This window comes from Oncorhynchus nerka, linkage group LG15 (genome assembly GCF_034236695.1).
Source record: "Oncorhynchus nerka isolate Pitt River linkage group LG15, Oner_Uvic_2.0, whole genome shotgun sequence".
NCBI lineage: Eukaryota > Metazoa > Chordata > Actinopteri > Salmoniformes > Salmonidae > Oncorhynchus > Oncorhynchus nerka.
This window is the reverse complement of record NC_088410.1, coordinates 78,107,080-78,124,934: the sequence shown is the minus strand read 5'-3', so window position 1 is coordinate 78,124,934 and position 17,855 is coordinate 78,107,080. Positions and strand designations below refer to the sequence as shown.

At 43.8% G+C, this 17,855-nt stretch overlaps 1 protein-coding gene across 2 annotated transcripts; it reads right to left on the bottom strand.

Moving 5' to 3' along the window:
- Positions 1 to 145: 145 nt before the first annotated feature.
- On the bottom strand, positions 146 to 16,834 carry LOC115143330 (scm-like with four MBT domains protein 1). 2 transcript variants are annotated; one of them, XM_029683631.2, is made up of 21 exons: positions 16,751 to 16,834; positions 14,026 to 14,083; positions 13,814 to 13,908; positions 13,465 to 13,708; positions 13,187 to 13,275; positions 12,764 to 13,016; positions 12,526 to 12,623; positions 12,319 to 12,420; positions 11,676 to 11,835; positions 11,485 to 11,567; positions 11,239 to 11,365; positions 10,872 to 10,985; positions 10,660 to 10,702; positions 10,465 to 10,532; positions 10,227 to 10,366; positions 8,031 to 8,140; positions 7,680 to 7,855; positions 3,648 to 3,826; positions 3,314 to 3,535; positions 2,675 to 2,803; positions 146 to 1,253 (listed from the first exon to the last, which is right to left on the bottom strand). In XM_029683631.2, the coding sequence occupies exons 2-21, from the start codon at positions 14,048 to 14,050 to the stop codon at positions 1,113 to 1,115; spliced, it is 2,598 nt and encodes an 865-aa protein (XP_029539491.1). In that variant the 5' UTR covers positions 14,051 to 14,083; positions 16,751 to 16,834; the 3' UTR covers positions 146 to 1,112. The 2 variants fall into 2 exon arrangements, with proteins under 2 accessions (XP_029539491.1, XP_029539492.1); XM_029683632.2 differs by having other exon boundaries at positions 3,648 to 3,778.
- Positions 16,835 to 17,855: the final 1,021 nt, after the last annotated feature.

Sequence of the window (17,855 nt, the reverse complement as noted above, 5' to 3'; positions counted from 1 at the left end):
AGAACAAAACCTATAAGACCTAAGCCTGTGTTTAACAGACACCTTATTTTCGACATTTATCCAAAAACGACATTTTCCCCATAGGTTTTGTCCAATGAACCATGGCGGAGTAAGTGCCTACAGAATGAGGCCAATACTATTGCTCTCTATTGGGATGAGATTCAGGCTTTAATTCCACATTCTCTTAAAATAGCAATCATATTCAACAAACATATTGACAAAATCAAATGAATACATTCCAGTTTTATCTCCTGTAAGAGTAATAGATCTCAATGGCAGAGACAGGGGAAATAAAACACAAACACAGCAAAGACAGCTAGTAGAATGGCTCCTGAAAATAAAGCATACACACACTAGTCCACCAATAGTTGTAGTTAAAAGGTAAAACTATACAAATATATAAAGGGTCACAAAGGGTCCCAATATTTGGTTTATACTTATTTGAATTTTGCTCCAAAAACACCTACATCTTAATGCTTTACAACAAACCCTAGTTAATGTCTTCAATATGATTAAATGTTCAAATCCCTCTCTGAGAAGACGAAAAGGGTGTCAAACAGTGGGGATGGCTCTTTCTGTGGGTTTCCAATCTCAAATGTATGTCTACATTTTGAAATAAGACCTTTGCACAGATACTTTCAAAGCAAATGTGTTTAGTAGAAAATCAGGCTATAACCATTAATCACCCTATTGTACTAGAAGACCTTTTAAATATGTACACTATATACAAATTCACCCTGCTATGTACACTTTACATACCGCAATATAGTACATGGTTTATTTGTCTTTGTGCTTAAATCCTTGCATTGTCAATGCTTGTCAAGTTGATCAAATGAAACCAGGAGTCATTTTGATATTGTGGGTGAGATAAACCTGAACATGAATATCCATGTTAAGGTATCTTTACCTAGAATACAACGAGGCAGAACCCTTTCTGACCATTACACAGTAAAAAACAGGCAAAAATGAAAGTCTTGATCCATCTGATGTCCATGCATGACTGCTGCTGTTGTGCTGGGCCTGGGTCCAAAGGATGTCCAGCTGGAAATCACTTATGGACTCATTTAATGTTACTGACTGTATGTAATGTTTATTTTGTTCAGAACCCTCAGCTATGTAGCAAATTTCTGGTAGAATTCAAGTTTGACCCTTTCGATATGGTGACACAGCTTTATGGCTGGTCCCAGTTTCAGGTCCATACACTCCTGCAGTGTGGGCAGGTTGAGCAGAAGTAGAGCCTGTCCATCAATCTCCTGAAAACACAAGCATGGCCATGGGGTTAGACAACAATAGTCACGGATTTAGACCACACTGTACACCAATGCTTGACTTGGGATGGAAGAAGTGCAGGAGCTGTCTTTTTCCAAGTCGGTCCATTAGACTACGTTCACCGAAATTCACAAATGACATTATACTATAGAGACCTCTGATTATTCACCATTAATGGTTTATACACATTTTCCATGACTTTTAACCACATGTGTAGTACTATTATTATAGCCTACATGAAAAAGTTAAGCATTTTTGACACTGGAAAGCTGCTGTGTCTGATCCCATGTAGACCTACCACCTCCTGCCGTTGTGCCCTTGATCAAAGCACTTAGACCCCACATACACCTGCACTGTTAGTCACACGTGGTCAACCCTCCATCTGGAGAGCTCCTGGGTGTGCAGGCTTGGCCTTTTCAACATCACAACCAAATACTTTTGTCTTTATAAAATGATTCCCTCATTCAATAAATCAGGGATCAAATGGATAAGGTAGGCTACTTCAAAGCAACCTATCTAACTAGACATGTTAATATATAAGGCTTCATATATTCATGTTTTGGAGGAGATCTATGCACAGCAAGTTATTTGTCAATTAGGCTATTATTAAAATATTTTTTAAGTTGTCGCAATTACATGGCTACTATTTAATCGAGGAGAATCACAGCTTTCCAACAACGCAGATGTATTTAGGCTCTACAGTGCCGGTGGAAAGGAAACAACAAAATTAATGCTTAGTTAAATAGCAAGATAACTGCTACAAGTTATGTTTTGAATTCTAATTAGTCTGCTTGTCATTATTTTATACCGGCTGCTGAAATGTCACGCTCTCTCTCCTCGGGCAACGGCCCACTCGCACTGGCACACACGCAGCACACACGCAGCCACACGCAGCACCACAGACATGCACTGAAGGGTCATTCAGATAATGGCCGATATGTAATTTTTTAATTGATTGATCATATTTAAAAAAAAAATGGCTTTCATGAATTACATAAACAACAACTATGAAACTAATTTCCATGACTTTTCATAACTTTACAAACCATAATTTTCAATCTGCGTAATCTTGAACAACCTACTGTCACTCACAGATTCACAGACTAGCGACAAATAAACTTGAACAAAGAGTAATCAGGAAATGAATGCTCACTCTCCATTGCTATTCAATGAAGATCACGCTTTCATTCCACTTTGACCAACCTTTTTTGCCTTAGTGTGTGAATCTGGGCCAGCGATAGGTTACTTTGTTTTTATAATGGTGCCGGTATGCAATTCCCCCAAAATTAGAAGTGCCGGTACGGCATTCCAGACAGATCCGGCCCAAGTCAAGCACTGCTTGTTGTACAGTCGAGATAATGATTCTGTGTGTGTGTGTGTGTGTGTATGTGTGTGTGATTATTACCTGATCCAGGAAGATGCGTGCCAGGGGAGCACAGTCGGTGGTCCTGATGAAACACACCACATCAGTCACACTCCACTCCAGGGGACTGGTGTCCAAACACAGTTTCTGGGGAGCCTCACCTCTCAAGCTCTGCAGAACACAGAGATGCAGTTAATTAATTCATCATACTATATATAGAGACGGGTTGGCTGACAACGTCACATAAAGCAATGCGCACACTTCAATGGGGCAGACGGTTGTGTGATGTGATTCTGGATGGCCATTTAGCTAGCAACAATGACAAGAAGCTGCCATGTGGGGAATCGTAGGTGGCTCGTTTCAGCTAGTTTGATCTTGTTCTTGATATCATGTCTTGTTTTGAGGTGTTTTGACTGATGTCTATGCTAATATGGCTAAAACTTGCTAGCTAGCTAACCAACAACTGTAACAATGTATTTGAGGGACAACAAGTGCTCATTGTGCATATGTATTTATGTTTTCAATAAACATTGGAAACGAAATATAGTTAACATGTTATCAACAATCTAAGCCAAACTGTCAGTTTTGCCCCATAGTTGCACACGCATCGGTTTTGTTGCTAAACACCTAACCGTCTATTCACAGTGAACAGACAAAAAGTAAAAGCACAGTACAGTTCACCTTTGGTGAAGGTGGGTGGTTCTCATCATCAGAGTAAGATGGGGAGCGAGGTTTCCTGCGTTTTCGGGTTGGTCTGGGCGTTGCAGGAGGAGAGGGGGATGGGGTGGGTGGTTGAGACTTCCCAATGGAATACTCTGAATCGTCCTGATCATCCTGGAGCTCAGAGCCAGTATCGTCACTCAGAGAGTTCTCATCATCCAGATCCTCCTCATCTCCACTGCCCTGTGTTAGAGAAAGGTGTTAGAGAAAGGGATGGTTAAGTTTAAAGATATCTCGATGTGAGTGTGTGTGTGTGTGTGTGTGTGTGTGCGTGTGTGTGGAGTGTGTCTGTTACCTGTGGTGAACCGGCAGGTGTGTTGTCTAGTGAGGCTGAGGAGCGTCTCTTCTTATGGACAAATAGTTGCTTTCTCCTCTTCCTCCTTCTACCTCTTCTCTTCACCCCTCCTTCTAGGTTAGAATGCCCCCCTGGTGGGCGGCCCACTCGTTTACATTTCTTCTTACCATAATAATAAGCTGCAGAGAACACATCAATACTCCAATCTCAGTCCTCCTGAGCATTCTGCATCCAATGCTTTATCATCAACATACACCGTGAATTTGGAAAGTATTCAGACCCCTTGACTTTTTACACATTTTGTTGCGTTACTGCCTTATTCTAAAATATAATAATTTGTTTTTTCCCCTCACATAAATCTACACACAATACCCCATGATGACAAAGCAAAAACAGTTTAGACATTTTTGCAAATTTATAAAAACAAAAAAAACTTAAATATCACATTTACATAAATATTCAGAACCTCTACTCAGTACTTTGTTGAAGCATCTTTGGCAGCGATTACATCCTCGATTCTTATTGGGTATGACGCGACAAGCTTGACACACCTATATTTGGGGAGTTTTTCCCCATTCTTCTCTGCAGATCCTCTCAAGCTCCGTCAGGTTGGATGGGGAGCATCGCTGCACAGCTATTTTCAGGTCTCTCCAGAGTTGTTCAAGTCCGGGCTCTGGCTGGGCCACTCAAGGACATTTAGAGACTTGTCCCTAAGCTATTCCGGTGTGGTCTTGGCTGTGTGCTTAGGGTTGTTGTCCTGTTGTTGTCCCTTGTCCGAAGGTGAACCTTCGCCCAAGTCTGAAGTCCTGAATGCTCTGACAGAGTTTTTCATCAATGATCTCTCTGTACTTTGATCTGTTCATCTTTCCCTCAATCCTGACTAGTCTCCCAGTCCTTGCCGCTGAAAAACATCCCAACAGCATGATGCTGCCACCACCATGCTTCACTGTAGGGATGGTGCCAGGTTTCCTCCAGACGTGACGCTTGGCATTCAGGCCAAAGATAATCTTGTTTCTCATGGTCTGAGTATCCTTTACGTGCCTTTTGGCAAACTCCAAATGTGGCAGGGTCTACAGTCAATCACGGACTACAAGAAGAAACCCAGCCCAGTCACGGACCAGGATGTCTTGCTCCCAGGCAGACTAAATCACTTTTTTGCCCGCTTTGAGGACAATACAGTGCCACTGACACGGCCTGCAATGAAAACATGCGGTCTCTCCTTCACTGCAGCCGAGGTGAGTAAGACATTTAAACGTGTTAACCCTCGCAAGGCTGCAGGCCCAGACGGCATCCCCAGCCGCGCCCTCAGAGCATGCGCAGACCAGCTGGCCGGTGTGTTTACGGACATATTCAATCAATCCCTATACCAGTCTGCTGTTCCCACATGCTTCAAGAGGGCCACCATTGTTCCTGTTCCCAAGAAAGCTAAGGTAACTGAGCTAAACGACTACCGCCCCGTAGCACTCACGTCCGTCATCATGAAGTGCTTTGAGAGACTAGTCAAGGACCATATCACCTCCACCCTACCTGACACCCTAAACCCACTCCAATTTGCTTACCGCCCAAATAGGTCCACAGACGATGCAATCTCAACCACACTGCACACTGCCCTAACCCATCTGGACAAGAGGAATACCTATGTGAGAATGCTGTTCATCGACTACAGCTCGGCATTCAACACCATAGTACCCGCCAAGCTCGTCATCAAGCTCGAGACCCTGGGTCTCGACCCCGCCCTGTGCAACTGGGTACTGGACTTCCTGACGGGCCGCCCCCAGGTGGTGAGGGTAGGCAACAACATCTCCTCCCCGCTGATCCTCAACACGGGGGCCCCACAAGGGTGCGTTCTGAGCCCTCTCCTGTACTCCCTGTTCACCCACGACTGCGTGGCCACGCATGCCTCCAACTCAATCATCAAGTTTGCGGACGACACAACAGTGGTAGGCTTGATTACCAACAACGACGAGACGGCCTACAGGGAGGAGGTGAGGGCCCTCGGAGTGTGGTGTCAGGAAAATAACCTCACACTCAACGTCAACAAAACTAAGGAGATGATTGTGGACTTCAGGAAACAGCAGAGGGAACACCCCCCTATCCACATCGATGGAACAGTAGTGGAGAGGGTAGCAAGTTTTAAGTTCCTCGGCATACACATCACAGACAAACTGAATTGGTCCACTCACACAGACAGCGTCGTGAAGAAGGCGCAGCAGCGCCTCTTCAACCTCAGGAGGCTGAAGAAATTCGGCTTGTCATCAAAAGCACTCACAAACTTCTACAGATGCACAATCGAGAGCATCCTGGCGGGCTGTATCACCGCCTGGTACGGCAACTGCTCCGCCCTCAACCGTAAGGCTCTCCAGAGGGTAGTGAGGTCTGCACAACGCATCACCGGGGGCAAACTACCTGCCCTCCAGGACACCTACACCACCCGATGTTACAGGAAGGCCATAAAGATCATCAAGGATATCAACCACCCGAGCCACTGCCTGTTCACCCCGCTATCATCCAGAAGGCGAGGTCAGTACAGGTGCATCAAAGCTGGGACCGAGAGACTGAAAACAGCTTCTATCTCAAGGCCATCAGACTGTTAAACAGCCACCACTAACATTGAGTGGCTGCTGCCAACACACTGACATTGACGCTGACCCAACTCCAGCCACTTTAATAATGGGAATTGATGGGAAATGATGTAAATATATCACTAGCCACTTTAAACAATGCTACCTTATATAATGTTACTTACCCTACATTATTAATCTCATATGCATACATATATACTGTACTCTATATCATCGACTGCATCCTTATGTAATACATGTATCACTAGCCACTTTAACTATGCCACTTTGTCTACATACTCATCTCATATGTATATACTGTACTCGATACCATCTACTGTATGCTGCCCTGTACCATCACTCATTCATATATCCTTATGTACATATTCTTTATCCCCTTACACTGTGTATAAGACAGTAGTTTTGGAATTGTTAGTTAGATTACTTGTTGGTTATTACTGCATTGTCGGAACTAGAAGCACAAGCATTTCGCTACACTCGCACTAACATCTGCTAACCATGTGTATGTGACAAATAAAATTTGATTTGATTTGATTTAGGAGTGTGTTCCGTCTGGCCACTAAAGGCCTAATTGGTGGAGTGCTGCAGAGATGGCTGTCCTTCTGGAAGGTTCTCCCATCTCCACGGAGGAATGCTGGCGCTCTGTCAGAGTGACCATCGGGTTCTTGGTCACCTCCCTGACCAAGGCCCTTCTCCCCTGATTGCTCAGTTGGCCAGTTGGCCAGCTCTAGGAAGAGTCTTGGCGGTTCCAAACTTCTTCCATTTAAGAATGATGGAGGCCACTGTCTTGTTGGGGATGTTCAATGCTGCAGCAGGTTTTTGATATCCTTCCCCATATCTGTGCCTCGACACAATCCTGTCTCAGAGCTCTATGGACAATTCCTTCGACCTCATGGCTGGTTTTCGCTGACATGCACTGTCAACTGTGGGACTATATATAGACAGGTGTGTGCCTTTCCAAATCATGTCCAATCAATTGAATTTACCACAGGTGGACTCCAATCAAATTGTAGCAACATCTCAAGGATGATCAATGGAAACAGGATGCACCAGAGCTCAATTTAGAGCTTCATAGCAAAGGGTCTGAATATTTATGTAAATAAGATATGTCTGTTTTTTATTTGTAATATTATTTTTTTTTTGAGTTAAAAACCTTTTTTCGCTTTGTCATTACGGAGTATTGTGTGTAGACTGATACATTTTAATCAATTTTAGAATAAGGCTGTAACGTAAATTTTGGGGGAAAAAGTCAAGGGGTCTGAATACTTTCCAAATGCACTGTAGGTGCATAGCGAAATACACATAAAACAGACACTGCGTCCCCTATTTGTTGATTCCCCCCTTACTTATCAGCATTGAGTGCCTCTTTATCTCCATAACACCTGATTTCTGAACACCAGGTTTTACGCATATGTATTTGATTTAGAGCAATTGAGTAGGTCACACATACTGTATTTGGTCTTGGTGAGCACAGAGCAGTTCTCTGAGCAGCGCTCCAGAACCATGCGAGGTCCAAACAGGTTTGGGCAACACTCCAGCTTGATGCAGGTCTTCCTACAGAATTCCGCCACACAATCTGCTGTACGCACTATCTCCACCGTAGCCCGGTAACTCTTTCCCTTGTACCTGCCGGTCAAGAACAGATGCTCAGGTTAGCAATGCTAGAACAGCTTAGCCAATCCCAATACACACTTTAATCATCAACTCAACACAAACACGAGCAGAAAAGTTTAGACTGAATCTGTGCAGAAAGTGCATTTGGTGATTGTAATGACGTTATGATAGAGTATGCGTTCCTCACTTGGCTTTGAGTGTCTCTCCATGGCCGTGCCAGCGGTCCTCCTGGTCTAGCTGCAGCTCTCTGAGCACCCGGCTGGGCTTGTAGGCTGAGTTGATCAGCAGAGTCAACACCTGGACAGGACACAGGGAGATGGAGAGAGACATAAAGGGCTTAGCATCTAACTGGGAAGTCAGGAGTGATCTCTGGGATAGCAAGATTTCGCCCTATTACCAACTGCCCTAAGGAGATTTGAGTAGTTTAGTTGACTTTTTAGTACAATGTGATACAGTTATTACATCATAGTGACCGTATTACCACCACACAGGGAGTGACGAGTCATGACCACAGTCAAATGACCTGTGACCGTTGGTCGCTTATGTGTAGCCTACCCAACTTGCTAACGGCCCTCATTAATGGCCTGGTACTCAGCGCTCTATAGTCCCTCTAATTACGTTCTAAACACTTCATGATTGAATTTGAATAATCTTAATGATGAGGACAAATGGTGATGGGAGTTAGAGGTCCCGTTCTGAAATGGACACGGGAAAGCCCTGGACCCAATATGCATCATTACATTTTTAAAACACATTCCGAACTGACCTAAAGACAACGATCAGAAAAGCCAATTATTTTGCTACTTTATTAACCGCTAGGGAGAAAGGGAGGGAGAGAGACGCACAGAGCAAGCATCTCTAACTACTATGGAGCAAGGGAGGGGCTGTGCAGTGTGTGAGTAAGACGCAGCAGGCTGGCTTGGAGCACCGGAGGCTCGGAGCACCGGAGCAGGTACAGAGGGAGAAAGAGACAGCAACCACTAGTGCTAGTAGACTAACTTTTTGCTAGTTATTTATCACCCATCCGATTGCATAGTAGCCTATCTGCCTTGACTGCATCAAACTGAGAGAAGCAAGCTAACTAGGCTAATTGAAGCTAGCCATAACGCTACTGCGCTTCTCACAGTCCTACAGTTAGCCTACAAATAACAACAACTCCATTCAGATTATAAATAGCAGCCTTGGCTTTTGGTCGTTGTAGCCTTTCCTTCTAATTTCACTCTTAATTCTGTCATTTTAATTCCATCTTCCACTGATTAGATATCTCCCAACTTGCTTGCTACACAATCAGAGCAGCAATGCAATTCTCTCTCTCTGCGAAAGCGCAAGGATTAGAGCGCATGCCTTTTTTGCCAACTTTTTCCAAATCATCAATATAGAGTTGCATCATTTTTATTCATTTGACCTTTATTTAACTAGGCAAGTCAGTTAAGAACAAATTCTTATTTTCAATGACGGCAGTGGGTTAAATAAACAGTGGGTTAAATAATAATAAATAAGTTCATGTCAGGATTTGGCCAGGGTTGTTCCGGTTTTTGGTCACTAGATGCCCCCATTGTGCCCATTATTATTTGCACCTGTGCCTCGTTTCCCCTGATTGTATTTAAACCCTTTGTTTTCCTCAGTCCTTTGCTCTGTGTTTGTATGTTAGCACCCAGCCCTAGTACTCTTGTTGATCCCAGTGGACTCTCTTTTTGAGTATTTTTTTAGGCTTTTGTGCTATACCTTCCACCTTGTGGATTTACCTTTTTGTCTTGGAGGATTACCTTTGTTCTTGTGGAATTCCTTTTGAAGTTACATGTTTTCCTGAAGAACTTCATTTTTTACTTCATTAAATACATAGTCTCAAGTACTGCTGTGTCTGCCTCATCTTCTGGGTTCTGCCAACTATTCGTGGCTCAGTTGGTTAAGTGACTGTTTCTCACTCCGGAGACCCGGGTTCGTAACCGGGTCCTGACAGTTCAGGGACAGAACAACAGACTTGACCTTGTCAGCTCGGGGATTTGAACTTGCAACCTTCCGGTTACTAGTCCAACACTCTAACCACTAGGCTACCCTGCCGCCCCAACACTCTAAGCATCATGGAGCCCATATGTTTTTATTTGTATGGTTTGTATACCTATCACAACTAAAGTTACCAATTAACTCTAAATTAAGTGTAGCCTATAGGATCTGTTTCAAATGATCACTTTTATGCTCAACACAATAGCCACTCCTTTCGACTTTTTAAAATGTAGGCCTAGATGTTCCAAACGCCCGCATCAGCAGCTTGTAAGCGTGGAATCCCGGAGATGCTTAAGGTGTTTATGTTAATTGACGGTCACCGCCACAGCCCTAACATAATGTAGTATGTTTGTTCCAATCCCACCCAGGTGCTCCTCACCTCTTTGAGAACCAGGACACAGTTGCCAGGGCCAACACACTGGGGCAGCTCAGCGATGCGGCCCTTGTTCAGGTAGGGGCCAGAGAAGCAGCGGTGGTTGAAGAAAATCTTGGGACAGCAGTACTTTCCGTTCCCCTGTCCTGTACACAAACACATCACACAGAATGTAAGAGGTGTGCCTCACGTCAGAAACCCCAATAATTTATTTCTCTGGTATGTCTACATGAGAAACACTCACCAGTCTCTGATTGGCTGGCCAACTGCAACCTGAGTGTGTCAGGTGTTGTGGATTTGGGTGGTGCTCGGCTATAGGGACAAAGATACAGGTTAGGGGTCAAAGTGCATGGGACTGGAGTGTTAACCAATCAAAAGTGGACAAACAACCAATTACCAGCCAATGATAGATTCCTTCCTTTCCCATAGGCCTACTTACTGTTTCTCAGGCTGCACCACAGCAATCCTCCTCTGCTTTTCAACTGTAAGACAATATATAATCACCAGTAATAAAACTCTACTGAAACTATACAGAGTACTGTCAAATACGGCGACTGCAATGGTTAAAACTTCCATGCATATTGTGGAATGCTAGTGGCTCCCCTTCACATTAGAGAGAGACACAATGTTATCTTATTTTGGGACACCCACCTTTGGGTTTGATGGGGTACAGCAGGGGGTAACCGTTGGTCTCACACCAGCTGACAGGGAAGATATCCAATGAGTCCACATGAGCTATCAGCTCTGGTATAGCCTGTTTCAGCCCTAGACACAAAGAGACTGATTTAGACCCACAGAACTAATTCATTATCTAATATTAATACCATCAGTGTGCACAAGCCCACACTCAAATGGTCCCAGACTAAGATTGAAAAATGCAGGGCCCAGATATGATTACTTGATTTGATTTATTTAACCTTTATTTAACTAGGCAAGTCAGTTAAGAACAAATTCTTATTTACAATTACGGCCTAACCCGGACAGCGCTGGGCCAAGATGCGTAGCTACAGGTTCTCACCTTCCAGGCCAAGCCAAATATGTTGCCCTTTGACCTTGGTCACCGTTGCCACGTGAATGTGCTCAGGTGAGATTGGGTTGACCGCCTCCAACTTCATGGCCTCTTTAAAGCTGTGATCAGACTGTTCCTGAGAGGTAGACAGGGATACATCAGGAGAGAGAGATTATTCATGTCCCATGTTCACCCATGCTATACACTCATGTTATATAACATGCATTTCTCCATGTAAGACAGAGCTTGACTCACTGTGAGGAAACAGTGTTGTGGTGCTGCCTCTGCCTGACACTGTTTCAGGTAGTCTGCCCAGTCAAAGTCCTGCCCCTGGTAGCCTACACAACCGGAGAGAGAGACCACAATACAATTAGATAAATCCTAAAAAATAATAACTGAGCACATTTTTAAAAGTAGCTCTGTAAATGTTACTAGCGTTTCATCACCTGGAGGGGGGCTGAGCGGGAGGCCGTTCTTAAGGCTCCACTGTGCAGGAAAGATCCCAGGACTGTCCCTGTGACACAGGAAGGACCCAACGCCCTCTGCCCCTGAATCATCACCACGGAGACTGTCCATCTTTACTAGGAAGCACTCGTCACTGAACACCTGAAGAGGAGAGGTAGGGTATCACATCACACTCCCCTCTGGGCACAGACATCAAATCAACTTTTATTCCACGTTAGTTTAACCAGTGTGTGCCCAGTGGGTCATGTCTGCTCTATGCGGTATTTACCCTACCCTTGTTCCATAAGCATATCTCACCCAAAGGTAGCCTCACATACACTACCATACTGTATCTTAATGACTTCAATTTCTACTTGGTGGGTAGGCTCCCAGAGTTTACATGGGTACTATGTCAGGATTTATTTGAGCAAATCTCTACTCTCTTAGCCCTGAGGTGACCACTGATCTGGGTGGACTGAATATGCAACAACAATATAGCTGAAACTGTTGGGTGGGCTGGAGTGCCTTCACTACTGTACTGTCATCATCCAACCCAGTCATATTAATCATCTCTGGTCCGAGAAGAACGTAGTCCGACAATTCTAGGAGCCTAAGGTGAGACTGGGCCAGTAAAGAGGTTGTCACCTTGATAACGGTGGCAGGACTGATGCAGAAAGGGGACGTAGGGTCAACGGCCTCCAGTTTCATCCCCTCAGTAAAGCAGTGGGCAGCAATGGCAGGCCGGTCCTGAAGCAAACACACACACACAGTGATGGCTCATTCGATCGATATTGCACTGGTATTCCACAGACCCTTGTAGTGCTAATACATACTGCTTGGTAGTGCCTTTACCTTATAGAACTCTTCAGAGAGGGCCTCATCATGAGGCTGATTACTGATCCTCTGTCTGACCTCCTCCCACTCCTCCTCCGTGTGCAGGGGGACCAGGGCTGAAACAAGCAACCACACACACAAATTATCATATTAAACAGTAAAAAAACACAACCTCAGATTTATTCATGAATCATATTTAGCTTTTTGCATTTTGAAACTGAATTCACCCAAGATCTTTCTGAAAAGAGGCGTTTACCTGAAGGAGGCCTGAGGGTGCAGCCGTGCTCTTTGGCCCAGCCAGGTGGGTGGAGGCGGGGGTGCAGGTAGTAGAGCCAGAGGGTGGAGTGTGTATCAGGGAGTCTCTCTGTGCCTGCTAGGCGTAGTCTCAGCCTGCCACCCATGTTCTCCTCCACCTCAGCGCCCCACGCCACCCCAGGGTCAACACTGTCCTGCAGCTCCACACTGCAGCCTGGAGACATCAGATCCACTGGGTCCTTACCACGCTGGGGCTATAGACACACACACACGAGTACATACGCGTAAGCGCACAGGCAGACACACAAGTAAGGACATGCTGGATTACACTCTGCAATACCCTTACTGATACAAAGTGAGTTCAAAACCCTTGCTTATCTGGCATACATTCCCAGTTGTTCCAGTTTATAACTGAGCCCCTCACCCCTTCCAGCAGGTTGGCAGGTGCACTGCACTTCTCAGCTAGGGCTTTCTCCAGGACATCCTCCCAGTCTGGTTGCTTCTCTCTCACACCTGAGGTGGGCGATGGAGAGACATGGTTAAGGAATATAAAAACAAGCTTGGGAAATGTCTTTGAAAAACTTAGGTCTAGATTTCATGGTAATAACCCCGTAATAACCCTCGTACAACTAGTTGGGAGTGGAAGAGATCATTCACAACAGCCATCCCAGTGAGTTCTCTCCCCAGTCCTAGCTCCCTCACCCTCGGGGGGTCTCATGGGTTTGCTCTGCTCCCGGCTCCAGCCCAGGGGGTGGAGGTCAGCCGTCATAATGTCACACCAGAAGTCGGCGCGGCGGTCGTCGTAGTAACCTTCGTATCGCAGGAGGAGCAGCTGGCCACAGGTGGTGATGATGGAGGCCACCCAGTAGGGTTGGTCGGTCTCTGAACGCACACACACCTCCAGCTTCATACCTGGAGTCAGACCTGTCTGCAGGCCCTGGTCCACCTGGGGAGAATGATATATGAAAAGCTCTTATAAGGTGAACTATTGATCAACATTGTATGAGTATTGTGTGGGGTTATGAGGAGTGTAAATAGTCTCAGTACTTACGTGTTTGAAGGCATGGTGGGGCACAGACACTGCCCCGTTCTCCTCCAAATAGTCATCCCAGTTAAAGTCAGACACATCCAGACTAGAGTCTCCGTCTGCAACACACACACACAAATACGCACACGCATACACACACACAGGTTAATTCTGTTATTTGTGTCAAAAAGCCCTCTCCACCAGTAACAACGCTGCAGGTCCATGTTGTTACTCACCGGACTCCAGCAACTCACGACTCATGTTGGCTCCTCCTACCGACCAAGTCTAGAAGCTCTGGGGAAGAAAGGAAAGACAGATTATTATCTAGAAAAGATGGACATCATTCTTTAAATCTGTTTGACAGCCAAAACCAGGAGAGCAAGAAAGCATAGTAGGCTGTTGGTAAAAGTGGCATAGGTGGTCTTAGGGATGTCATTTGAATGTGTCCAGTCCTTACATTTTGTTTTTGGGATGGGGAGGGCGGCTTAGCAAATGGAAGTATAAACAAAGTTTAGTTAGTGTGTTTGAGAGAAGAGTGACACAGAGAATATTTAGGTACTTGTTTTGAAAATACAAAATGACCTTGCTAATACAAAATGACCTTGCTAAGTTGCTAAAAGTATGAGAGAGGACTTAATAATTTTAAAAATGCTAAATGAGGCGAAATACATCTCAAACAGATCACAACTTTGAAACAAAGTTGAACTGTAGGCTATAGCCACTCTGTGACAACAAAGAGGATAAACTAACTTAACACAACAAGAGAAATAGCATTTATATACTGGGCATGAGAGAGCATTAGAGATGACAATAGCTGAGAGGTTTGTGTAAAGGATGCGGAGGATAGCTGCTCTGTCACTGCTGCTCCATTCAGCAGGGCTGTCAGGCCTGTCTTTGTCATGTCTGATGTCTCTATTAAAGAGGAGACAGCCATCAGACAGGGTCTCCCTGACCACGGCCCGGACACCACGGCCCACGTAACCCAGGATCAGCCCTTTACCCACGACCCTGCTGCCCACACACACACACACACACACACACACACACACACACACACACACACACACACACACACACACACAGCTATCCAGCTGAGGGCCTCATTGTGCTTGAGGTCACACTCACGTCTCAAACACTAGGGAGGATGAAAAGAGCAGCAGAGCCATTTAGCTATTGACAAAGAGCCAGCCCTCAGTGTTGGGCTGCCTTATGATAACTGATTATCTCCAGAAAATATTTTCAAAGTTGTTGATTGAAAGACAAAGAATGCTTGAAAATGTCAGCAAGTTTTTTCCTCATTATTTCCATATGACATATACACAAGTCTGAATGAAGCTGAGAAGAGGAGGGGGTTGATGAGAAATGATTTCTTGATGCTGAAATTTGAGGGAATTCACAGGTCATTCTGTTAAACAAACTGTTACTTAATCACCAAAGTGAACAGGAAAACGAACAACTTCCCCCATCGTTTAATAGAGGCCTACCCAGTACTCACACTCACCACCAGCAGACTGACTGCCTGACTCTCAGACTGACTCTTTCTAGTAGAATGTACACTGACTCACCCTGAAAGAGAAACTAGAATGCATACACTAACACACGCTGATCTTTACAACCGCCTCCTAAGAGTTACTGGATCATACGATCAGTGCTTAACATGCCATTGACTGAATGAAGTCCTCAGAGTCACACTGAGTGGTCGCTGGGCAGGAAATGCAAGTTAAAGAAATGCATTGATTGGACACACAAGGGTTTGAGAAATGAACTGTAAACGAAAGTGAAGTCTGTTGATGACATGGGTTTATGTTGAGAATAACCTTAGACTAATGGGAGTATTTTCATCAAGTACAACACGTTTACAACAATGTGTTGATGTGTTTATGAATCCTCATTGTCAGCAATTAGCTTACACATAGGCTTCTTGTTATTTCAGAGATTGTATTTCAGTGTTGTATGTTGCCATTGTCAAATAGTGGCCTAATGTAATTGGGGTGCCCGAGTGCCCCTCGCACGTCACAAGACATTAAGCGCAGTATTGTAACTGTCATTTGAACTGGATTTTGTCGTGTTAATGCCTATAGAAGAGCTTGGCCGGGAGAAGTGGAAATCACATTTTTATGCAAAAAACACTTCATATTTCATCGGCAAGTCAAATAAAACAATGTTCATTTTAGGCTACATGGCACATCAATTGAAACAATGTTGCAGTTTATAGCAAAATGTCAATTGAAACAATGTTGCTGCGATTACTCAAGTAGCATAACTGGGAAGTTGGAGTTATAGTTGAGAGAAATAGGCAGTTTAGTGCTTAGATTAGCCTACGTGTAAATGTTAATGTTTATAGCATCATTTATCTGTTAGGCATAAAACAACAATGAAATCAAATTAAATCTAAAGGATTCCTAGGCCTATTTGATTTAAAGTCAAATACACCAGAGTCGTCTATTATAAATCGTGCAGCCTTTATTATATAAGAGCGATAAATGGATTAAGTTCAGTAACAACATTTTCAGGGAATTCTCGATAGACGCTTTCAATAATTTTCAAGCTATTAACGCAATAGCTTTGCACAGGCACGAGCGCCGATGATCCAACTTTCACACTGGAACGTGCAATAAGAGAAGGACACAGAATGCAAGAAATAACATGTATTTCATAGCCTCTGTGTTTATTCCATATAGGTCAGTTCTGATGCCAAATGCACCAAGTCGAATGCGGCTGATTCGGCACATGCTAAAAACGTCTGTGACCAAGTCAAGTTACTGGAACGTCATGGCTTGAGCAATAGGCTAGCTACACTGTAGCGAGCAATAAGGGCGCTTGCACTCGACCGAGCCCGAGTCATCTTTTTTAGAGACGGGAAAAAAGACGCAGACAGCATCAAAATGCATTATATCATATTAAGCTCGTAATAAACAAAATATATTATGTGAGTATTTGGTTACATAATCTGATTCTTACCAGTAAATAGTTTTTCAACTCGGTTTTAGATGCCGTCTCTTTCCGCCTAGTCGTTCACGACCTCATTCCAATATGGCACAAACTGCCACTGCGCATGTTCTGCCGCCTATATCCACATTCTAAACCCGGGTAGATAATATTGTCGGCTTTGACAATGAAAAAATGAATAACATCTTCAAACAATACAAATTGACATCTCCTAAACCAGTATTAACAGACGCAAAGAAAATTTAATTTATTTTTTTATTCAGAAATAGCTTATTTCAGAGGAGGCAAATAATATTAATATTCTTTAACGTTGATTGAGACAGAAGCTTTAGCCTACGTTTGGCTAATTTCCCTATGGATTCAACACTTTGTTTAATCGTTGAACTAGAATATGGATCGCATGTATAACCGACTCACTTTGTTGAATGGCATTTTTTTTATATAAAAAAACTGTGAAGGTGATATTGACTTTTGCCTGGAAAAATAAACGCATCGAGTTGCTTACATTTGCCTCATTGTTCCGCACAGAAATACATATACAGATGAGGAAACTGAAGGATATAATGGAATAACATAGCAGGCTTTTTTTCCACAATCAGAAAATCTAAGATTTGACGGGGGGGTGTCGGGGACTGTGTGATAATAAGGTGTTTGTGAAATGTTTGGGTGTGGAGCTTTTAGAAATATGCTTTCATAGCAATATGCTTCCAATTTCACGGCGAACCAAATGTGTTTTTCGTTTTGACTAGGCTATATTAAAAGGAGCCCCGTTTGATAAAGGCATGTTCTCACGACGACGATGTAGACTAGGCTAAAGCTGAATTAATCCCCACAAAAGACCAATGCATTTGGTAGATGAATAGAAAACATTTCTGAGATTTCCGTTGCACAGTCGTTGCGAAAGGAAATGGTATAACTACAATTCAATAAATGTGGTATAAGGAGAATTCATTCAATATTCTTGAATGAATGGCACGAATGGCTTGAACATTAAAACCATTTCTAGCCTAACTTCTTTCCAATTTTACAACGTCGATTTGATCTTTCTTTAAAAAAAGTGGTCTAACTACAGACATGATAATAACCTATGAAACAAAGGAGGATAGTGTAATTTTGA